Here is a 25323-nt window from a genome sequence, read left to right as displayed (position 1 = left end):
CAGCTACGTTATTCACGTAGCGAAGTTGTGTATCTAAGATCGATTTTCCCCCGTAGTGTAGACCAGCCCTGAGAGTGCCTTCTTTCCTGGATGGAACACACAGCAGAGAAGATAGAAAAGAAAAAACATCTATACACAGTTTGTAATACTGCTCCTCATTACCACAGTATCTGAATGCCTTCCATGTAAAACAAACAGCAAATATTTAGTTCAGGATTTTGGGAAAGATTTGGGATGATTTTTATCAGTATCTACAGAGATGCTCCTGATTTTCTTACCTCACAGTAAAGAATCTGTTGAACTTGGGGCAGCAAGATTCAAATGCCATTTTTGGATATGGTAAATACTGTAGTTATGATCCAATTAAAAAAAAGTTACCCTGAACAAAAAATCCTCGGCTTATTCTGTTCAGCTGCTAGACTACGAATGCAGCCCTGGTTAGCCAAGACCTCTCCTGACTTCAGTGCCCTACATACCGCTGTTAGAAAAATTCACCCCAAATGCAAAACCTGTGCTGCCTCACTCTTCTAGAGCATATTACCTCCGCCAAATAAGGAAACTGCAAGGAGTCTCTGAAAATGAGATTCTATGCACTTTGCTTTGGGATCATGACAGTCCTCCCAGGTCACCGAATCAGCTTCTCAAAAAACTGGCTAACACAGGACTTCAATTGCCTCCCCCAAATACTGAAAGGTTTTGGACATCCCAGACCTTCAGAAATCAGCTTTCACTATAATTAAAAGTTGTGATTCAATAACTGAAGTTAAATTTAAATACTACACTGATAAGCATATATAAGAACTTAGATAGAATTGAATAAAACATCTATATCTGCCAAAGTTAAATTAATCAAAAAAGTTACATTCATTTGACTCTTTGCTTCCCTAAATATTTTCAAGAGAGAACCACCTTCAGATAGGAAACCTACACTATTTATTTTAGAATTAATGTTTAAAGTGTTCTGAACGTGTGAAGTATTGTTACTACTAAAGCCCATTGTATAAAATCTACCTTCTTTTCAGTATTTAAGGTTGTTTGGGTTTGTTAGAATTAATAATCTGTAAATTAAGATCTGAGATACTCCTTGCTCACATGGACTCCCAAGCACAAACTTATTTGCATTGAACTCTAACCGTACAAAAGTTAACTAGAAAATATCCATGAAGACCACTTGCTCCATGCTTAAGCTAACATTGCACAAGGAAGTTTTATATCACACAAGATGCAATTTAAATTAAATATCAAATATGTATTTTGTATCAGGAAAAACAGAAGACCATTCTGAAGGCCAACCAAGTCTTTTAATGAAAAGCTAATATGTACTTTGACAACTGTAATGCACCAACATCTTTTCATAATTATATCAACCTGTGTTTAAACGGCTATAATTGGCAAGTCTCTGGAACAGACCATATTGTTCCCTCTAGGCGATGACACCACCACAAGTGGTTTGGAAGGTATAGCTTTGGCTGCTAAGCAACAGAGTTCTCAGCCATGCCCTAGGTACCCCCTCTACCCTTATATAACGCTTTCCTTGGAAGCCAAAAAATCTTACTGCGTTATAGGTGAAACCATGTTATATCGAACTTGCTTTGAGCCACAGGAGTGAACAGCTCTGCCTCCCTGGAGCGCTGCTTTACTGCGTTATATCTGAATTCATGTTATATTGGGGCAGAGGTGTAGCTGTATGCAATAATTCAGTGCATTTCAGATTGTCTTGAAGGATTTGTAAATATCCTCAAGGATGGTTGGTGTTTAAACTTATCCTCTGCCTTTCTCTGATTTTCAGATACAGCCAAGGAAACATTAGGTGGTGTTCAGATGCACGTCCAAATGAGATTTAGGCTAGTGTCTGAACTAGAAACACAGAGAGTTAAGGTTTAATGGTGCCAAAATCTCATGAGCTATTTTCACATTCTTCTGACCAAAAATAGACAATTTCACCAAAGATGAACTTTTCAAGCTTCCCAGCATCATGGCAGTCATTCTCATAATATTTCAGCTGCACCCGAGTCTGAATAAAAGGTTTCTTCTTTCCACAACTAAAACCATCAGAGGTGGTTCATATTTGAGAAACCGAGTATGAATTCCTTCCTCTGCCTGGAAATTGAGTTCTAAGTCATCTCTGCTTAAAATGGATCTTTTGTTTTATTTATTTTAAATGGATTTGTTTTTGAGTAAAAAATATTATCTGGACGCTTACAGCAAGGCCACTACCACGGTGAGAATGTGACAACTTGTATAGTGGTTATGAATAACAGGGGCTACAGTCTCTCTCTTCCCCACAGCTATGTCAAATAAGGACCTGTGGTGACTGTTTTGGTCATAGGAAGCTAACGTATTTGAAGGCATCCAGTCAATCATTGCCACAACAATATTATAGCTGACAGTTTATGTAACAGGTCTGGAAATTCAAAGCTGTAGCTCTCACAAAACCATCACCACAACCAAAGTGCATATACACCATAATATAGGTGTGCTGTGTTGTGCAAAGTGGCTGAGTTATAGTTGCTGTTGGACCATATTTGTAATTCCCGACTTAAGCATTACCATTTATTTCAATGTATATTAAAAATAACTTCATCCATTTAAAATATGCAATGTGAAATTCAGATGTGTGGAGCTCCAGAATATAATACTTGTATTTCCTCACATATCAAAATATACAAATCCACATTTATATTACTGATGTACATTTTCCCCCAACATGCAATCACTGAAATGACACAGGTATAACCAGTTATCAACTGAGCTGGCCAAAAAGTTTCCATCAACTGTTTGATGGAAAATTGTGTTTTTGACAAAGTTTTTCGCAAAAAGTCTCCTTTCCTTGGAAAATTTTTCCTTTTCATAAAAACCAAAAAGTTGTTGGTTTTCAGTTGAAAACGGAAGAAATTTAGCCAAAACCCAAAAAATTTCATTTCAGAAATGCTATTTTGTCTCATGTCCCATTCTCTTCCCAGCCAGATGAAATCTTTCATGCTGCACCATGGCAGCTCAGCAACAGAGGAAACCGTGGTGCATCATGGCAGATGTATTCCAGCCAGGGAGCCCAGGCTATAGGAGAGAATAGGAGCATGAGGCATCTGACCTAAAACTCCCCTGAGGCACGATTACAGCATTTCTAAATCAAGAATTTGGGTTTTCAGCTGAAAGGTTTTGGCTGAAAATTTTCAGTTTTTGATTCTTCACTAAAGTCAACCTTTTTTTTTTTTTCTTTTTTCTTTTTTGCCTATTGAAAAACACCTCAACTCATTTTCCAACCAGGTTTAGGTCTCAAACCACAAACTGAAATGGACTTGCAATACTTTTGATCCCATATTCAGTATTTTCCTATTTTATTAATTGTAGGTGAAGAAATACAGAGGCATACAACTGCTCCAAGGAGGTGGAGAAGTTTCAATCTGAGTGGCTTGTTTGAGGGGAAAATAACCCATTTCCTAATTTATTTTAAACAGCCAAACTTTTTTAGCTCTCATTCCAGACTTCTAGTTCCAATAGAATTTATCCATTTTTAAAAAATGTTTTCATGCAGCTTGGAGCACATTTCTATTAATTTTTTGCATTTGAGAGAACTTCTAAATTAAGATTCCGAAAATTCACACTATAAACTGCCTCCTCTGATATACAGCTACTATTTTAAAATTCAAATGTTATATGTAAGCAGGGGGAAATATTAAGCCTACTTCTTGCTTTTGGAAGAGGGCTGCACCAGTTCCATACCCTACTGCTACTCTGGATGTACATACTTACTAAAATTAGTCATTCTGACAACTTCAGAAACAGGAATCATATTCAGAGATGCATACATGTTCAGATCTACCTGAGTGCAGCTGGCTTAGCTCTCTCATCTCTTCCAATACATGGTGGGTAAGAAGAAAGGATAAACTATGAGTATCATAAGGACATATTCTTTCCCCTCAACCTACACAGGTAATGGGATGCTGTTACCGAGGAGAAGGTCTGATTTTAGAAAGGATACAAATATTTTAAGCTTGAAACCAGTTTAACTACCTGCACATTCAAATGCTTCTGTAAGTCAAGCACAGCAGTGTGGTTCCAAACCTGTATATTTGCCCTCATTCTGTTTACTGAAGTTTAGAGTGTTCTCTTTTGTCTTCCCACCTGCTCACAGCTCACTTTCAAGGCAGCAACGAAATCTAAAACCTGTTTCAGATACGTTTGCTATGTGCCATCTCCTCAACATTAAAAAAAAAAAACAAAAACCTGTGCCATACCAATAAGAAAAAAAGTTCATATGGAATTATATTAGTGAAGTTGTTTAGTGTTCTAGTCTTAACTCTGATGACTTGAAATTTTTGTTTCTGGTTCTGAGCTGGTAGCTGTGTCTGGTACCTAAAATGTTTTTTTAAAGGAATGTTTATTTTAAGAAAGTTTAAATTAACACATTTTCTGTGTCTTATTTTTTATTTTTGTTCATTGCAATAAGCTTTTCAGAATGCTATTTGCTGGAAATCTTTTTTTAAAGATTGTATTTACTAAAATAGTATCTGAATTTCCTTTTAAAATCCTCAAAGGAACATTTAAAAAAGTTGTAACAAATTCATGAATTTGTTTCCATGACTATAAACGATCACCCCTCATAGTCACCTTTAGAGTACCCTTATTAGAATATATTATTTTAACATGAATAAATACACTTCTAAATCCAAAGAGGAAATGAATATTCAAAAAATGCAACTGATCTTTAGAAAAGAATAAGCCAAGATGATGACAAAAATCTGATAACTCATTTAAAAAAAAATGTTGCCATGCCATGACTAGATTTCCAAAAGACAAAGGGGGATTTAAACATTAAAGAAATCTCAAAATAGAAAGGACTCTCATGTTAGCTACTGCAGAAGAGTGAAATTATGTATTAGTCAGGGCTGCAAAGCTGAATTCCTCTAGACCAGTGGTTCTCAAGCTTTCCTACTGGTGACCCCTTTCACACAGCAAGCCTCTGAGTGTGATCCCCATTATAAATTAATACTTTTTAAATACTGAACATTATAATAAATGCTGGAGGCGAAGTGAGGTTTGGGGTGGAGGTTGACAGCTCCTGATCCCCCATGTAATGACCTTGCAACCCTTTGAGGGGTCATGTCCCCCAGTTTGAGAAACCCTGCTCTAGACAAATTTTAAGTGACAGTGTGCAATGCTGTCAGCTGATTCCTTTGTCCACAAAAATGGTGCATAAGACATTCAGATAAAGTCTAGAATGTAAATAGTTTTACATCTCACAGCTAGATTCCCACTAATTTTGCATGCTTTTCATGAAAAGAGTACCCCTTTAGCCTCGAGCTACAGGAAAATGCATACATAGGAGAGATTTCCCTTGCATCAGAGTTAGAGTAAACCTGGGTTTTTCTGGTTTGTTTTTAAAGCTCTGAACAAATTACTCAGTATGCTTAGCTCTATAAAACAACAATAGTGCTCCTGGCGCCAATGAATGATTATTTTTTAAATAATTTTATTTATTTCTTTTGTAGTAAAATGAGAACTAAATGTCTATACAGGAAGCTAAGTAGCAAGCATATTTCCTGCAGGAAGTAGAATGAAAATACTGGACCTTTACAAACTGAAATCCTTGCTCAATGGCCTATGTGAAATCAGTTTGGTAGTTTAACTTCCATTCTTACTGGACAGTGAACCACATCACTGAGACCATGACCAGAACTGATACCCTTACTGGCTGTAACCGTAGAGAAGCCATAGATTGCAAAAAATATAGACAACGAACTAACTTCTAACCCCTAGCAATCATTCCTCCATATCAGAGTTGGCAAACAGCACAAGGATATTAGCAATTTGCTGCTTGTGTTTTACTTATTCTGTGGATAAAATGAGAATTTTGGTCTTCTGTGCTATCAATATGACACAGGTCATTGCATTACATTTGCACAAAAATAATGTAAAACAACATGGAGGGCCTGACTGCTCTATGTTGACAGTAAACATCCCGAGAGAGAGAGAGAGAGAGAGAGCATGTGTTGGGGAGAGTGAGTCAGCTCATTGCCTTTTTAAGTTCAGAAAGCAACTGGAAGCAACCAGGTCTTGATGCAGGGAGAAGGGGACACCCCAACATCAGGCCCCACCTCACTCCCCGGCTCTAAACACACATACACCCGCCCCTGCCTGCCTGCTAACCACTGTGTTCCTAACAGGGCTGGCTCCAGGGGTTTTGCAGCCCCAAGCAGCCAAAAAAAAAAAAAAGAGCTGCGATCGCGATCTGTGGCATTTCAGCGGGAGGTCCTTCGCTCCGACCGGGAGTGAGAGACCCTCCGCCGAATAGCTGGACCTGGTGCCCCTCTCGAGTGGCCGCCCCAAGCACCTGCTTCCTAAGTTGGTGCCTGGAGCCGGCCCTGGTTCCTAATGCCCTGGAGAGCAAGATTTCACATTAATGATTTATGTTAGCTGCTGGAGTGGCATGCTCAGCTGTCAGAACTTCCTGGAGACTTGAAAGAGGAGGGGAGCATGCCTCTGTAGCTGGAATGCAGATCAGTGGAGTTCAAAACAGTGAGCAGAGCAGTCACAGTGGGCATTGTGGGATACTGGAGGAGGCCAGTTATGACGATATAATGAACAGCAGTGTCAACACTGATGCTTTGTCACTTTAACTTTACCACAAAAAGCTCTATGATTGTTGAGGTGGTTTTATTTTGTCGGCAAAACTCTCCTGTTTTGCCAACAAAAGTAGCATTCTAGTGTGTACACCCCCCCGGCATTGTCAGCAAAAGCTGCCTTTTGCTGATAAACTGTATAGAGTAGACAAGGCCTTAATTTCATTATTTTGCTAGACACTAAAAATCATGGGACTTTTTTGTTCTATGATTGCAAACATGTTAACAGGCCATTCTACCTTGAATAATCTCTTAGAATATGTGCTAAATACCTAGGCTAACCAATCTGTCCCACCTTGTATTTAACTGTGATGCTCTGAGTACCTTTCCCAGACCTGAAGGGTGCTATGTAGCTTGAAACTCTGGCTTTGTCTACAGCGCCACTTTCGTCGTCAAAACTTTTGTCACTCGGCAGCGCAGGAAAACACACACCCTGAATGACAAAAGTTTTAATGACAAAAAGCATTGGTGTGGACAATGCTTCGTCGGCGGGAGCCATGCTCCTGGTGATGAAGCTACCGCCCCTCTTTGGAAGTAGTTTTATTTTGTTGCCGGAGAGCTCTCTCCTGGCAATAAAGAGCAGCTACACAGTGCACCTTAAAATGGTGCGGCTGCAGCGGCACAGCTGCACCACTGTAAGGTGCGCGGTGTAAACATAGCCTTTATCTCTGTCACTAACAGAAGTTGGTCCAACAGAAGATATTACCTCACCCATCTTGTCTCTCTAGTATCATAAGACCAACACGGTTACAACAACGCTGGATATGATGTACCTACTCTTGTTTGGTAATGTTGTATTTATTATGCCAACAGAAAAACACCCTGTGCCAGCAAAATCTGCCTCTATACTGGGGCTCTGCCAGTACAGCTATACCAGCAAAGCACTCATAGTATAGACAAGGCCTTAGTTTAACAGAATTATAATACTAATCACATGAACCAGTAATGATATGATTTACATAGATGAGCTTTTGACAATAGAAGTAAGAGTTGTATTTGTAGAATTTTCGGAGGCAGTATATATTGTTTCAGGACACCTACAGTACATAAAATTAAAACTGAAATAAGTATCAGGTAAGTAGTAAGCAGTACACAATTTGAGAGAAACAAAAGGGAGGATGTAATATCTTATTGGACCAACTTCTGTTGGTGAAAGACAAGCTTTCAAGGTACACACCATTGAATTTGTCAGTTTCAATATTAAAGGGCAATGGGTGTACAAACTGCTCCAGGGAGAAACAGATAATCTATTCCTGTTGTTTGTGTATGCATTAAGCCTTTTTAACTCTGAACAGGCTGCTGAAAATAGATCAGCTTTCAGATTAAATAAATTTATTTTTTCATTCTTTGCTTGAAAAGTGAATTTCTACTCCTGCTCCAAGTAATGCTAATGTGGAAAGCTTCTAAATAAATATAAACCGATAGCCTCTACTTGATTTCAGCTGCCATTTCAAACATGCTGCAAGCACAATCTTAAAAATTTAATCAACGTCCAATACATGTTTTGGAGGAAGAAAATCTGGGAGCAAGTCAAGAGCAAAAGTTCTCAGTTTCTCTTTTTACTAAAAGGCACTTCAATTTTTTTAAATTAACAAGGAAGTTCATAATTATTTTCTGATCACCATTTAAATAGTATGCCCTTTTTAGGGCAAAGAAAAATCACAGATCTCATTAAAATAAATGGATACATTAAGCACTCATGTGAAGCTCCTTTGTATAATAAAAACAGCTTTAGACAAAGAAGGGGGCTGATTAGAATTGCCTGGCAAAATCATGCAGTCCAGAGGGGTATTTTCAGCTCAAATGGTGAAATGTTTCAGATTCTGGGACTGGGACATATTTTGTGCATTTTCTATGAGTCTGTGAGAGTCCTTGGAGAGAAACAAAGGTAGGGAATTATTTTAGAATAGGGCACAGATACCTGACCTCAGGCTTCTGCAAAAAGAGTGCTGCCTGTGTGAATTTTATTCCTACTGCTGAGAAAAGGATTTGTATAAATTCTCTAAATTAACAGCTTAAAGCTAAAGCCATGTCTTTACTACAAAAAGAAAAAGTTGTGCTGTTAACTCAAGTTAGCCAGTAAAGACAAGGCCTATGACAATATCCTGACCCTGTTACTGATTTCTAATCCAAGCAAAAACCACCTCACAAGACCCTGATTTTCAGCCATTGCTCAGCCAAATGTTCTACAATACAGTAAACCCCTTTTTTTAAATGTGAAGAGTTTTTCTATTAATCTGTTTATATTTAAAAAGGTCTTTTATATGGACCCAAGAACAACACCAGATATCCCTACTGCTTCCCTCTTCTTTCTCTATGCATACAAACAGTAGCAGCATGCAATTTAAAAGCACCATAGTGTTAATACCCCACAAGTAAGGCCCTATTTAATTTGTAATATGGCAGATTCCATACTATTAGGCTTCCACCACAGTTCTGACAGTGGGTGCCCCAACCAATCTGGCACTGAGAGTGTGATCCCCTGCTCTCAGTCCCGTGCCCCTGCTCTCAGCTCCAGGAGGCCCACGGTGGAAAACTGCAGAAAAGTAATAATGGACTTTATTACCACAAATAATATGGTCCAGTATTACTTTTACACCATTTTCCTTAGCTTGTCCACAACTAAGCTGCAATTTTTTGACAATCATCCCACAATTCAAGTAGGGCCTTATTCATAAGTTACTTAGACAATAATGAAGACTGCAAAAGTAGTTCACATTTCCTTCCCTTTATAAAGTGGAAACCTTGGTGTGTTAGGAGAATTTCGTAAGTCACAACTTTAAAAGTGGAACTTGTGATTTGGTATCTCCCAAAAAGCCTGCTGCTTGCTACCTATTCAGTTTCAGCTCTGCTGCTGTAGTTACTGATAAATACCATTTTGCAAAACCTGGGGAATTGCAGACAGCATCAACAAAACTGATAATGATTACACAGTACACAAAGTAAATGCACAAAGGAAGCAAATCTAAAAAAGAAGAAAAATATTTTCGTATTCACTAACATGGAAGAGATTAGTTTTAGGGGTTATTTGTTACAATAGTAGGTACAGCATTTTTGGATAGATATATGATTTTCAATTTGATGACATCCCTTTTATTTACTGTAGTTAGCATAATCCCATATCAGCAGCAGTATGCAGACTAAATCAGTTAGGTCTTGAAAAAAAATACCAAACAAGAATTTATGCTTTCATTTACTCTTTTCCACTGATGACAAAAGAGGAGTAATTATTTAGTTCTCGGCTTGAGAAAAAGCATTGAGCAGTAGAAAGAGCAAGATGAAATATGATTAGCAAGAGTTATTTGAAAATTTCATTTGTAACATTCACAGTGCAGATTTTTCATGTCAGCATTTTCCACTAATCTAATCAGTTTTGTAGCTTCAGGATCAATGGAGATTTTAGCATTCTGCAGTTTACCCATTTTGAAAAATAACATGTCCGAAAGTCATAGTCACTCCGTATTATAATCATCTCCATAGTAGTCTATTATGCTGTCAGCACTCTCAGTCAACAAAAACGTTCTATTGCTCACAGCTTCAGCACTAGTTTCTTATCAAACCATGGTCACTTTAACTAGAACTGCAGTAGAAAAAACAAACAACTGTTTTGGATCTTCAGCCACAGTGTGTATTGTTTTCCCATTCTAGATGCTCAAGTCTGTTTCTTTGTCTGTAAAGTCAACTGGGATTCTCAAGCTGCATCTTTTTCTTCAGTGGCAGATTTCTCCAAATCTCTAAATCACTCTTTGTAAATCCATTATATAATTTCTTTAAAAGAACAGAACACGTGGCATTTGGGGAGTGCTGAGCACTTTTTAGGAGTTTATAATTCACAGGTTTAACTTTTAAAAGCTTTCATCAATTCTCTAATACACCAAGATTTCTACTTCATTAAGGGAAGAAATTAACTACCCTGTAACCATCATTGTATAAATAATGTATACTGATGCATTAATGCAACGTTTTTGTGCTGTTAAACATTATGCTGATATATGTTATTATAAGAATAGCACTATTTATGTTATTGCAATGGATGTTTTGTCAGCAATTCCTTTACACTACCCTGCTTATAAGAGTTTATAATAGACTTTGGACTGAAACTTTGCTTATGTGACAGGCAGTGACAACTAGCATGGCATGTACTCTAAGGGCACATAAAAGTTTAATATGCTGTGGACTATCACCCCATTATAATATCCTTCCTCTGCAATGTCCCTCCGTCAGCTTAAAAGTGAAGTTTGGTGCTTCACAAGAAAAGTTGCATGGTTATGCCCCAGTTATAACTGGTGGTTCTTTGCATCTTGGGCCACACAATACCATGATTGAGAGAACCAGTTTTACTTCAGGGCCAGCAAATTCACAAATTGACATGTAGGCTCGTATTTAAAAAGGTAGAAAGAAGCATTTCAGGAGAATGGCGTTTGCAGCTGTTATGGAAAAGAGGCACAGGTTTCTGAAGAAAGACTGGATGACCAGTAAAGCTGATCTGATTTCAGCAGTCTGTTTAGTCTTAAAATAAGCTGTAGGGCCTAATCCAAAGATAAATTATGACAATCAGCTGTCTAGAGCACTAACTGCTTTTATTGGTCGGGAAGGAGTGTTGAGAAAAGATCCATGGACTGGTTATTTCCTAGCAATAAATATCTCTAACTTGTTCACTGCAGTCCTTAGCAATGCTCAAACACTTCTTAATACCCTACCTCCCCACTCTTATATAATTGTGGACCTCAAGTACATTACAAACTTTTTGCAGTCTATTGGTCATTGCTGCTCTTCAGTAGTGGGTTGGAAGTTCCAATCTGCCAAAAATTGTGATCTATTCATCTTTCAACATGCTAAAGTCTCATTAATTTAAACTGAGTTATACAATTCTATCCTGGCAACATATACCCATGTACTAGAGGAATACCAAAGTTTGCTTTTGGGATACCTCTATTAAGAAAGGCTTGACTGACCTTTATTGAAGATAAAAATAAACAGTGTACCTTAATGTCAGCTGTTTCTCCCTCCTGTGAAATCCTAGGCTTTCTGCATCCCTTGCTATATCATTAATATGATAAAGGTAGTAGAGAGCGGGGACTCTGAGCATGTGCCAACACACTAAGTAGTAAATATCTGAAAAATATGTTCCTACATTACAAAAGCAAATTAAAAACCAAACATGTTTACTGGTTATCAGAAAATAGTATCAGAAGCAATAAAAGAAATGCAGCAGATGGATTGTGAAATGAGCTTTTTTGTTTGCTTGGGGGAAAGAAGAGGTGTACTGCTAAATACAAATTTGTTCTGAAATTCACTTGAATTATTTTTTCTAAAGACACAATTAATGAAAATCTACTACAGATTTAAAATCACTGGTAGTTGAGACTATTTAGTTCAAGCATACAATTTCACGTCTAGCATCATCACATACAGTTCATGCTCTGCTTTAATTAAAAATAGATAAAAAAGGATCAAGCCAGTCCTTAATTTATCTTTGTGACACCTTACTTTGCAGACAACATGGAAGTGATGAGACACTATTTTATCTTCAGGATTTATTATCTTGAAGAGCAGCAATTCCTTTTCCAGTTTCCTACTACCTCATAAATATCATACCATAAATACCTCAGCATTGCCATGCTGCTTTGAAAATAGTAAGTATCTGGAGTGGTTATACAACAGATTTGAGTCAGTTGTTTTAAGTATTAAGTGTTTCCTTTTAAGGCTTTGAAGGGAAAAATACAGTGACATGACAATGTATACTGCATCACGAACATCTTGTTTACATAATTTAAACAATGTTCTTCTGTAATAAGGTGAATAACATTAAGAATTAAAGTATATGCATGGTGTTTGTTTTAAAGAAAAAAGTCACTTAGCCTCAAACATCTATGATTTTTGTTCACTTATAGAACACTGTGTAATATGTACATTTTCATTACATTCACATACCCATCTAATTTTTCTTTCTATTCTGTTTTCCAAACTGCAATCTGTTTCAATGCCAGGATTTTTTGTACATATCAATCTAAATCCACTCCACAGCATATAGTATACAGCTAGTGAACAAAATTATTTGACTACTTCAGTTGCATACTGACCAACAACAACAAGACCGCATGAATAAAGACTATGGACAGCTCTACAAAATACACAGTTTTAAATATTAGGGGCAGCAAAATATTTATTCATCTATGTTATAGAAGTGACCACAGGCAGAGAGGAACATACATTTTCCAGTTTGTCTAAGGCAGCACCTAACAGTCTTAAGCAAAACTTCGCCCTAAACTATCGGTCAAATTACTTTTAAATTTGAGGAGAGTTTAAGTAGAAAGACAACTAAAGCTTCCAAAAGGTAATCACCAAATTACAACAAATATGAGAAAAAACTTTATCCTGTTAAGTAGTTTAAGCATTAACAAAAAGTTGATCCAAGAGACTTCTTAAACAATTCTTTTAGCGTGTATTTTGATTAATAGTGCTAAAGAAGAAATTAAGGAATTCTAAGGGCTTGTCTACACCAGAAAGTTGCAGCGCTGGTGAGGGAGTTACAGCGCTGCAACTTAGGAGGTGTACACATCTGCAGGGCACCACCAGCGCTGCAACTCCCTGTTTGCAGCACTGGCCGTACTCCCGTTTTGTCTCGGGTGTAGAGGATCCAGCGCTGGTGATCCAGCGCTGGTAATCAAGTATAGACACTTACCAGCGCTTTTCTTGACCTCCGTGGAATAAGCAGGTATCCCAGCATACCTGAGGAAGCCTCTGGTAATCAAGCTGGTCTCCTTCCCCGGCTTGCTCTCGCGTTCCCCAAACCCCGAGCAAGCGGGTCTCCTTCCCTGCGGTTTGCAGGGTGGTTCGGGGAACGCGAGAGCAAACCGGGAAAGGAGACCAGCTTCGCCGCGGTTTGCTCTCACGTTCCCCGAACAAGCAGGTCTCCTTCCCTGCGGTTTGCAGGGTGGTTCGGGGAACGCGAGAGCAAACCGCGGCGAAGCTGGTCTCCTTTCCCGGTTTGCTCTCTCGTTCCCCGAACCCCCGAGCAAGCAGGTCTCCTTCCCTGCGGTTTGCAGGGTGGTTCGGGGAACGCGAGAGCAAACCGCGGCGAAGCTGGTCTCCTTTCCCGGTTTGCTCTCGCGTTCCCCGAACCCCCCTTGAAGCCACCCAACAGCGCTGCAGTGTGGCCACATCTAACACCACTTGCAGCGCTGGTTGCTGTAAGTGTGGCCACTCTGCAGCGCTGGCCCTATACAGCTGTACTAATACAGCTGTAACAACCAGCGCTGCAAAATTTTAGATGTAGACATGGCCTAAGAAAAGGCTTTGGAAGGATGGGCTTTTCTGAAGATTGAAGCCACCTATTGGATGGATAGAAAACTTGCCATGATACTTAAGTTGTATAGTTACTGAATAATCACCTGCAGTAAAAGGAAATACCTCCCCAAAATTTAAAAGGACCAGTGGAAAACTGTGAAACGTGCTTTTGGGTAGATCAAGCCCCTCAATTCAACTGAATGGAAGAACAACATAACAATAAGCCAATTGTTTCCAGTTTACTGTTCTCTCTCCCCTAAGAGATCCAGTGATTCACTTCCTGACTTAAAAAGGGATAACCTTGACTCACCCACCCCCTTGCCTGTTTACAAAGTGCATAGCTGTTGTATTCATCTACATTTGAGTAGAGGTGCCCTGAAGGGGGGCAGAAATGCCTTGGAAGGCTAGTCAAAATGCTCTGAACTTTAGTATATTCATGTGCAATCAAGACTATGCTCGGGAAAGCATTACATATTTGATAAAGATGCCAGACTCCTCTAAACAAAACAAACAAACATTTTCAATGTGCATCACTAGCAGCAAAGCTGTCTCCAGGTAGGGTAGATTTTAAAGTCCAAAGACATGTTTTCCACCACCAGATTTACTCTCAGTACAGAGGCAAGACTAAAAGACAGAAATGTTAGTTTTTATTTAAGCCTGTTGCCTAAAAACAATAAAAAACTATTTACCATTTAACTAATAACAATCCTAAACTGTCAAAGCTACAGTGAAGCAGAAAGACCCCTTATGTTCCAACTTGCTACCACAAGCAGTGTGAATGAACTGAGTGCCAGTTGGGGCTGATCCATCTTTTATAACCTTGCTATAGGGGTTGAAAGAGTATAATGGGTGTACTGCACAGCCCCAGTGGACACTGCTGGCTAAAAGATTCTAGGCTCATGTGCAAAAGATGCATGTTTCTACAATGGGACCACATGGAAAAATACTCGAACTTGCATTGCTGATATCTGTACTGCATCTGTGGATGGATAACTTCAATTTTCACTCAAGTCAATATGGTATTATGATCACTAAGCTTATTTTTTAAATAAAGATATTTGTGCTGCTCAAGGACTTAATTAATACTATTTAATACTAATACCATTAATATTAAATAGTAGACTATTTAAGCCAAAAAAATGTAGTTCTAGTACAAGAGATTGTTATATTAGGTAGGAGACCACCTCATGTCTACAGAATCACATTAGCTTCACCCACATTCTACATCTTTTTCAGTCCCTGGAACCCATTTGTTCTTTCCCCATCTCCTCCCTTTCAAAGTGGGGAATGGATGAAACCAGAGGCTGCCTTCCCTCTCTCCCTCCCCTATTCTCCAGATCCAGTGAAGGGAACAGCACTCAGGCACCTTTTTCAAAGGTGTCATAGCAGCTCCCACTAACCATGTGAATTTCACACTCATTTTAGTCTTCGGAAAAATAAATATTTATCACAGAGAAACAAGAAAGAGAGGAGATATTGTTTTCAAGTTTGCAAGCTAGTATTAAATACAAGGAAAAGTAAAACTACTTTAAAAACAGTAGTGTACTATCTGCTTAACAAAAAATAATGTATAAGAAACAAGTTAATTACTGCATTTGGTGTATTGCTCAAGTTAAAAACATTAGACTCTAGATTTACTGGCCAGTATTAAAAAAAGTCATACTTAAATTAAATGTCCAGCTTTTTGCCTGAATAAAATAGATTACCAGGTCTAAAGTGGCTGAGTCAGTTATGTATTGCTGCTTCCAGTAATTTTCTTTAGAACTTCTCATTATTTCTTGAAATCTCATGAGAATTTAAAAGAAAACTCAACCACAAATCACATTTAAATTCTCAAAACTCTGCAATAAAATTCAAGTAAATGTGTTACAATTTGAGCATCTGCTTCCCCAAGACTAGCACATGGCATTTATAATTTTGCCAGTCCCTTTAAACATTTGTTTAGGATATGTTATGAAGTATGCAAGTTATCTAAAGAATCTTCAGGCAGGAGTAATAATTTGGCCTTATTCAGAAGCAAAGCATTTGATTCACCTCATGGGAGGCACTGATAAAAAACAGCATTGAGCATTTCAACACAAAGCAGAAAAATGTCATGCAAAAGCAGTAATTTAAATGTGTAAGGGACTAGAAATAGCCTCTTACACACATTGTCAGCTGCCGCTAACAGCTTCTCTTGTTCAAATGCATAATCTACACATTTAGTGACAAAACAGCTGTGTATCACAACTACCCTCATCCCCAGCAATCTAGAGTCTGCATTTATCAAGGACAAAATGCATACTATATAGATTGTTGGTTTTTACTCCGGTGTTTTTTGTTTTTGTTCTTTTTTTAATCCATAAATGTGAACTTGTGATTGATAGCCAAACTGTTTTAAAAATAGAAGCCAGATGCATACTTACTCATTTATGCAGTGATACCAAATTTAGAAAACCCTTTAAAATATATGCATACAATTACAGTATTTTGTAGCGTTAGACAAAATACATGGTTCAGTCCTTTCAGTGTCATGTCTGATGAACAAGACCAGAATTTCCTGCAGTTTTTTTGTTACAAATACTCTGCCATCACATAAGTGTCAGTAGACTACGTTGACAGTACCCTACACTCTAGGGCCAGGTTCTATCCAGGTATTTACATAGACTCATGACTAGCAGATGGATCACCCAGAAAACTTCATGAACTTTTTTGCAGGTTCAAACCAGTTAGACTCAGAGTCCACCCATTTCTGATCCTGCAGTAACTGAGAGTGCCACACAGAAGGCCATCCATCATATGTGACATTGTGGAGAAGTTAAGAGAATTCTTTGCACTGGTCTCCACTACAAAGGATATGGGGGAGATCCTCACATGTGAGCCATTCTTTTTAGATGACATATCTGAGGAATTGTCCCAGATTGAGGTGTCAATAGAGGAGCTTTTGAAACAAACTGATAAATTAAACAGTAATAAATCAGCAGGACCAGACGGTATTCACCCAAGAGCTCGGAAGACACTCAGATATGAAATTTCAGAATTAACAACTGTGGTATATAATCTATCACTTAAATCAGCCTCTGTACTTGATGACTAGAGGATAATTCATGTAATGCAGATTAAAAAAAAAAAAAAAAAGTCTCCAGATGCAATCCTGGCAATTACAGGCCAGTACGGCTAACTTCAGTACCAGGCAAATTAGTTGAAACTACAGTAAAGAACACAATTATCAGACACAGATAAACACAGTATGTTTGGGAAGAGTCAATATGGCTTTTGTAAAGGAAAGTCATGCATCACTAATCTATGAGAATTATTTGAGGGTGTCAACAAGTATATTGTAAGTCAAATATACTTGAACAGGCTTAGTACGAGCACAAGTAAATGCTAAAGACAGGCATGCTGGAGGGACAATGCTGAAGCCAGTTATAAATAATCAGGAACAGTTGGGACTGACTGTTTAGCACTTTCAGACAGACATTCTAGAGCAACTGGCAGGGGCTTTGAAAGCTGTTTCCCATAATAGAATCATGACAGAAATAGAAGAGAGGCTGGATTGTCTTCCACGAAAATAGATCTTACTCAAAAACATTTTTACAAGTCTGACAGTAGACTGATTTAGCCTCCTGGAATACAGAACAAATTTGATCCTAACCAATGAAGTCTCATGTTAATCTGCAACAAATTTGTAATTAAATTAGTTATTCATAAAGTCACAGTAAAGCAATTTGTGGAGGTCTAGGAGATATCAGGTCAAGTAGGAGCTCATTTTACCTTTTAGCTAAAGCTAGAATAGGAACTCTCTGACTAGAAAGAGCCTAAACCTGTTAAGACACTACATTAGTCAGTTGCAACTTTCAGGAACTACATTCAAAAGCATATGTTCGCTTCATCTTACTTATCCACAAGCAGATGTTCTAAAATAACCACTGACAGTAGTTTTCTTTTGAGACAGAAATGTCCTAAATGGTATTTGCAGGAGACTTACTTGTCAGAAAGAAGTTACCATGCCTCAAGCAGTTTAAAAAACTTCTGGTAAAAGTAGCCGTTTGCACATAAAAGTGCATCTAAAAAATATAGTAAGAGTGATAGCTCAATGACCAAACACAGTACAATGTGCTGCCAAACCAGCCTTAAGAACAAATGTGAATATTCATGGCCAGAGGACAATGGAAGGATCTCAGAATATGAGTGCTAACCAGAGGTGAAAGTAAACTGGTAAGGGCCGACGGGCCGGTACTGAGGACCGGTAAGAAAAGGAGACTGAGGGAGGGAGAGAGAAGCCTGCTCCCTGCATAAGAATAGTTTAAACTCAGCTATTCCCTGATGGTTCAGCCCCCAGGGCTAGGTTTCTGGCATCCTTGTTAATTTCACTCACAGTAGCTGGGGGGAGGGGGTCGAGAAGAGGGTGTGTTTGATCATGGCAGGGGCAGTCTTTTTCTGTCCCCGGGATGAGGGGATCTGTCCAATATTAATATACACAACAAATACAAGCATTTGGCTGCACAGCTTAAATCCAGAGCTAATAAAAGCAAGTGGAAGGGGAAAACTCACTGTCACATTGGTTTCTCCACTCCTCCCTCCCCTTCCTCCAGCCAGGCTGCAGATAAGACTCTGCATTCCTCTCCCCCCCCAACCAACACCCCCAGCAGGGGTTCTCCTCTAGGCTCTAGCTTGCAATAGGGACACTGGCTGAGATGCCTGCTGCTGCTGCCTGCAAAAGAACAGTTTAAACTCAGCTGTTCCCTGTGCAGTTCAGTGCCCAGAGTTAAGAGCAGTTTCTGGCATCCTTGTTTATTTCACTCCCAGTGGTTGTTGGGTGTGTGTGACCATGGCAGGGGCAGTTCTTCTCTGCCCCTGGGATGAGGGGATGTCCTAAACACAATCAAAATCAGGAACCATTTCCAAGGTCAAATCTATCCCATTCCGTCCCCAGCAGAGGATCATGGTTGTGATGTACAACCTGCTTGCAGATCCTCTTTGAAATGTTACTGTTTAAAAAAAACACAACACAAAAAACATGGAGAACATGGTGGAAAGATGCGTCATAATGATTAGGGTTTATTTTGGGCAAAGCAATTTTGCTAAAGCAACTAAAGATTCACAGGGAAAGCAAATAGCCCTCATAGGCAAAACCACAAAGGGATTAAAGGGGAAAACTGAATATTCAGGGAAATTATCGTGCCTCCTTTGAAAGAAATAGTAGTTTTCATTCCAATCCCCCCTCTTTATATATTGATGTAAACACCTGAAATGTCCTTAGGACATTGGATGCAATCTCAGATCTCTTTTTGTTTTGTCCTGCCTGCAGAGGCTGAAATTGACAAAACTTTCTCTAAATATCTTGTATATTTCATGAAGGCTATTCCAGTTGTCCTTCATTCACCCCTGACTTCCCCTTCCCCCTGCCTGTCTGGCTGCGGTTTTTGCCTTGGTTACTTACTCCTTGGCAGACCCAGCCCAGCAGCACCTGCTGGCTCTCTGCAGGCAGCAGCTCACAGGGGCGGGTTGCTGGGGTCGCTGCTGGTTGGTGGCAGGCTGCAGCTGCATTGTTTGTGACACGTTCATACACATACGCACAGTCAGAGGTGAAAATAAGCTGGTCCGGTCTGATATACCGGCAAGAGCCAGTACGCCGTGCTGGACCGCATCAATTTCCACGGCGGGGACTGAAAGGGCCATGGCTGCGGGCAGCCCAGAGCCCTTTAAATCCCAGCCATGGCTCCGGCGGCTGGGCTGGGGTGGGGATTTAAAGGGTTCAAAGCTCCCTGCGGCTGCGGGCAGCCCAGAGCCCTTTGAGTCCCAGCCATGGCTCTGGCGGTCGGGCTGCGGCCAGGATTTAAAGGGCTCCGGGCTTCCCTCAGTGGCAGGAGCTCTGGGCCCTTTAAATCCCTGCCCCAGCCCTGCGAAGCTTGGCGTTCCCCCTGGTGGCCAGAGCCCCGGGCCCTTTAGTTTGCCCCTGAGGGCTCCCAGCCACCTCTGCAGCTGGGAGCCCCTGGTTGATTTGAAGGCCCTGGGTCTCCCAGCCACACCTGGTTCCCCAGGGCATTTAAATCTTGAGAGGCCATGCCTCTTCTGGATGAACCCGCCCCCACCCGCCCCTCAGGACTCCGGCAGTACCAGTAAGTCCTGTAAGTTACTTTCACCCCTGTGCTAACCCATCCTTGTGGCTACAGATGGTATGCTGTATAATGCAGGAGCTGTGGGTATTCAATAAAAGAAGGAATGTATAAAGCAAAGAAACTCTCCCAAACCACCTCCTCCCCAACCCCAAACTGGTCTAAATGACATTGTTTCAAAAACTTCAAGGCCATGGAAGCCTTGTTTACATTAACATTCTTATTGTTACTACTAACTGGCAGAGCTCAATTAGCAGGGGAAATTTTACAACCCTCCCCCCAGAATAAAACTAGCTTAAATACAAATTCCTGATTCATTAAACTGAGTAACCTCCACTAGCAGAGTACAATTCAAATGGGACTTCATAGATTCACTGTTGAAAAAAAACTGTTACGTGGACTGCAATTTCCCCCCCTCTATACACAAGGTATCTACAGAAGAATCTTAATTGAAAGAGACTGCAACCACTGTAAAGAGTCAAAGCTGGTTGTTTTAATGGATTTAATGTTTTTAAAGCAGAAGCAGGCATTTGCTTGTTCCAGAACAGCCTGTGTAGACTTATTTTAAGCTAATTACCTTTAGGTGGAAAATATGACTTGCTTTCAGCTTTGTGAGGCCAGTCCACCACAAGAGGTCCAAACCTACGAAAGCTGGCAGTGATTTCATCTACAAAAACAAACAAGGAATCTTAAAGAAAATCTGAAGATTAAAAGTGGCAAAACAAACAATCTTGCTTAAGAAAATGTTAGAGATTTTCTGAAGCTATTGAAAAACAGGAAAAAGTGAAATGATGAATACGTAAACCTTCTTGAAATAAATACCCTTTTTTACCTCTACTATACTTTGTTGCTTAAATACCACTAGTTTTTTCACTATGCCTTTCACTTCACAGACTAAAAGCAGATGTACAGCACTGTTACAAGACAGAATTTTCAGTAGCAGTAGTAGTAATGATGAAAACCAGAAGCCTTAATACAGATTTGCCACATTGTTTTTTTAAAACAACCAAAACAAGATGAATCTGAACCATCTTAACTCTCAGACATCAGGGATTCAAAATCTGGATCTGAGATTTCTCAAAGCATGGAATACTCAGAATCAGAAACTGCATTTGATCTATTAGAAAGGGTGTACTGCAAACACTGATCTGAACCCTGAATTCTGGTTGAGGCCTATCTCTAGATATTTGTGGTTAAGAGTAATTAGCTTACCAAACAAACATTAAAAATCACTGTTTTAAATACAGACACACATACTCCCAAAAAATCAAACCAACCAAAGAGAAAAATTTATTCCACATTTACAGGCTGTTTGCTTTTGCACGGAACTAACTTTTCTGAAATGTTTTTGCAACTCTTTTTAGAGAAGGAATATTATTCTTAAGAAACAAAAAGCCCAAGTCTAAACCAAAATTTCATTATTTTTAAAAATTCCCTGCACTATGCATTCCAATAGAGCTTTATGAACTGTAACTCACAGCAAAGGTTGGAAATCTGGCTTCTGTTCCCGTTGGAGTTGCTTAAACAGAAATTCAAGACTCAAACCTTTTGGTCAAAGTAAGTCCCATGGGAATACAGGGCACGGGGGAGGAGGTGGGCTTAAGTTCTTAAATTATGTGAACAGCCCTGGTTCACCAGAACTAAATTTTGTCTCACTGGTTTAGCAGAAATATCTATTTTTTTCTCATCAAACACACACTTGAATATAATCACAACCACACAGATATTAGCAACCCATCCATCAGAAGAAAGGTCTGAAGGGCAGTGTTTTCACGTCTGATGTTTAATATTATTTCTTTATTAAGGTATTACATGGTTTGGCAAAAAGCTTACTACAAAGTCAGCTTCAAAAAAAGCCTCTTTCCCTTGTGATGCATCCTTAAATTCCTGTGCATGCTTAGTTAGTAGTGGATTCTTGGTGTGGTAGGCAGTAACTGAAGAACATCCACAATGGATTGTGGTGAAAATAGGTGTTTTATTAACAAAACAGATATACACAATGCAAAAAACTATGATTGCTGACAATAACCTAAATATCTTTTGGCAACCAAACTAAACAAGTCACATTTACAAACTGATTCACTGTAAACATCTGTTAGAAATACCCAAGTAAACGGAGAGTCATTTTACTAACTAAAACCTATTTTTATTACAATAATGGACATATTTAACAAGTATAGGCTGCCATTTTTCTGTTTCCCGCCCCCTTGTGAATAAGAGATGAAATAGTCCAGGACTTTTGAGGGCTTTCACCATTTAACCCTATATTTCCATCAATTTCTTCTCTTTATGTACGTAGACACTTTATATACATAGACACACACCATTCCTGTGGAGGTTACATGCTTACTAGGGCATATCAATCCATCACTCCTCCACAGAGGCTGCCAGCCTCTTCCAACCTATCGCAATCTGCAAAAATTCAAAGCAGATTCCCAAACTCAAGTTGCCTTTGTAATATCACAACACACCACCAGCCACACAGGTAGGAAAAGCAAGGATTTTTATAATAGAAAACCAACTCCCACCCCTACCAATTGTACACATCACGGATTCACAGTACCTTCATCAATGTCAGGAGGCAGACCTCCAACAAACACCTTTCTAGAATAGCGTTCCACTCTTTCACCATTCTGACAGCGAGTTGGAGAGCTGAGACCCGATGATAAAGACTGATCACCGTGACTGTCGTCTAGGAAGCCATCTTCAAAAGGAAAGAGTGACGACCGACCTGTAACAGATTTGGGAGTTTCTAGAGTTAAAATTTTCTGGAAAAATAAATGGTCCTTTATGAGGCCAGGCCTACTTAAATCTGCCTTTTTAAAAGTTATGTTTTACTTCAACAGAATTAACAGTAAAGGCCAGATACTGCAAATGGTACCACACATGGTGTCTACCACCACCATCAGTCCTACTGTCATCAGTAGGACTGCTGGTGGTAGGAAACAATATGTGTGGTCATGTTCACAGTATAAGAAGCAAGAGCACAGCCCTCTCATATGCTCGTGCCTATCACTATCTAGATTATAAAAACAGCTATTGAATGTGTGCAAGATTACAGTTGCCTTTGTTTTGTAATAAAATGAAGTTTTAGGTCGGCTTTTACGTAGGTAGGTAAAATATCTTTCAGTGTAATTATAAGCACACTGCTAAAGCCGTTGTGTTTTTAATCCCACTATCCCTTTCTTTCCTTATTTTTAGTCAATTTACAAAAATAAATGTGCAACAAAAATTCTCAACTATCACTAGCTCACTATCTTAAAACACAGACTCTTCTGTTAGACATTCGACTATTGCCAATAACTAGCCTTCAAGCAAGTGTTTTATTATAGGTGTCATTTACATTTTCCAAAAGCTACAGTTGGATAACCTTTAAGTATGAAATAGGTATTTCTTCTAACTTGAGATAAATGTTTCAGCTATAAATATGGAAACTATTAACTACAGATGGCTAACAAATGAAAGCAAGGAAAATGATCTGCTTACACTGTCTACCATCGTTACTCAGAGAGCCTTGTGAGTGAGATTTAAATTTAAGACATACCCTTTCAAAAACTCTTTACTGTGAAGTTTTCAACAAAAAATACTTTCACTGATTCTTAGAAATTAATGCTATAAGAGAGACACAAGATCATTAGGCTACTCCACTGCTGGATTGTTCCCTACAACGTATTTTCTAGTGTTTTTCTCCAGCTAAGTTTAAGTATGCCAAAAAGCTGTGACTATCACCTTGTCCTTCAGGAAATTCAACTGAGGAAAGACCCAGAACAAACAGAGTCAAATGTCAAAGTGAGCACAGGGGAGTTTGAACTGAGCAGAAGTTGGGTAGGGTGGTTTAGCAAGAAGCTTTTTTTTTTTTTTAAGCAGGCTAAACTATTTTAAGAGTCCTTTATCAAATAATTAGATAAATCACTAAAAAAAACAAACAAAAAACCTTATTCTCTACATGAAGAAAAGTTACACCTAGCTCAAGCTAGTACCCACTGTTAACACCCAGTTTGGCCATGAGAGTAGTAGACCAGCAGCAGAATATTCAGGGTGGGTACTACCCAGTTTACTGCAAAGAATGAGGGCCAAATAACTACGTGGCTTGTGCCCACCTAATGTAAGCAGCTCATGACTCTCATAGCCAAAGTACAGCATATCTGCAGCCCAGAGTTGCAGAAGTGGAGGAGCAGAGGGATGCAGGGTCTGCATATAAGGAACATCATAGAGCTTGCCCACTTCTGAACCGATTTCCCTGAGCAGCTGAAGAAGCCAGTCTCATGATTGGGAGAGATTTAGATGGAATGGAAGGACTCCCTCATTTAGATGGGACCCATATTCAAACTCTGATGTGGCTAAATTTTCCCTCACAGAGAGGCAGTTGCTCTAGGGGATGGATTTCTAATTGGAAGATGAACACGTATTGTAGAGGATTTGATTATTATAAATATAGATAGCTGGGTATGCAGTGACCAGAAGAAACACTCATTAACTTCTTTATTGGGTGCAAAGATGCATCTCATGAGACATCTAAACAGACTTCCAGATAGTGCTAGGTAGGAGTTGGTGGTTATGGTACATATTGTTATTAATGAAGTAGAGAGGTATAGAATGGAGGAAAATAGGAACTGAGAGAGCTTAAAAGAAAGCCAATAGGTGGTGAGGAGCACTCAAGTCAGGTAAAGGATGTCAACAGCACAAAGGTATCCCTTGTATCTAGTAGTAAAGGATCGGTTAGAAATTACAGCTGAATTGGGCAAGGACAGATTAAGATCAAAGGTAATTTCTGTTAAATTAACAAGGTTTCATACTAAAAAATAAATAAAAAATAGGCACTTGGTTGAAAATAAAAACTATAGATGTTTACATATAAATGAGATGCTGAAAGGCAAAGATAGATGAACTAGAATGTCAGGCAATGAAAAAAGACTGACATAACAGGCATCACTGAAACATGGTGAAATGGCAAATGTCAAGGGGATACTGCAATACCTGGCTACAAACTATACAGGAAGGACAGATTAGGTCAAGAAGGTAGAGGAGCAGTAGTGCTGAACCTAAAAGATTGCATATACTCTAATAAGATAAATATTCTAATTGGTGATAAAAATCCCAAGTTATAAGAATACAAATATCCTAACAGGGTTATATTAACATCTTCCAGAGGAGGAAAAAAAAAAAAAAAAAAAAAGATACTGAGGACATAATGTTGATAGAAATCAAAGAGGCAAAGTCTAATAAAACTATAATGGGGTCAAACATAACAGTAATAGTTGAATGTTACAGTGAGACGAGGTTTAGAGAAGCAATTTTTCAAAACCTTGAAC

At 39.0% G+C, this 25323-nt stretch overlaps 1 protein-coding gene across 7 annotated transcripts in view; it reads right to left on the bottom strand.

Annotated features, from left to right (window-relative positions):
• The window catches only part of CPEB3 (cytoplasmic polyadenylation element binding protein 3), a 185309-nt gene that overhangs the window by 35431 nt on the left and 124555 nt on the right, over positions 1-25323 (bottom strand). For all 7 annotated transcript variants that reach the window (XM_050959428.1, XM_050959432.1, XM_050959433.1 and 4 more), the window contains 2 exons: positions 22575-22742; positions 20589-20678 (listed from right to left, as the gene is read on the bottom strand). In XM_050959428.1, coding sequence (XP_050815385.1) covers positions 20589-20678; positions 22575-22742 — 258 coding nt within the window. The remainder of the gene's footprint in view (positions 1-20588; positions 20679-22574; positions 22743-25323) is intronic.

The sequence above is a fragment of the Gopherus flavomarginatus genome, chromosome 6, assembly GCF_025201925.1.
Source record: "Gopherus flavomarginatus isolate rGopFla2 chromosome 6, rGopFla2.mat.asm, whole genome shotgun sequence".
In the NCBI taxonomy this organism is placed as follows: domain Eukaryota; kingdom Metazoa; phylum Chordata; order Testudines; family Testudinidae; genus Gopherus; species Gopherus flavomarginatus.
Note: the sequence above shows the minus strand (reverse complement) of the source record. Positions and strands in the feature narration are given on the sequence as shown.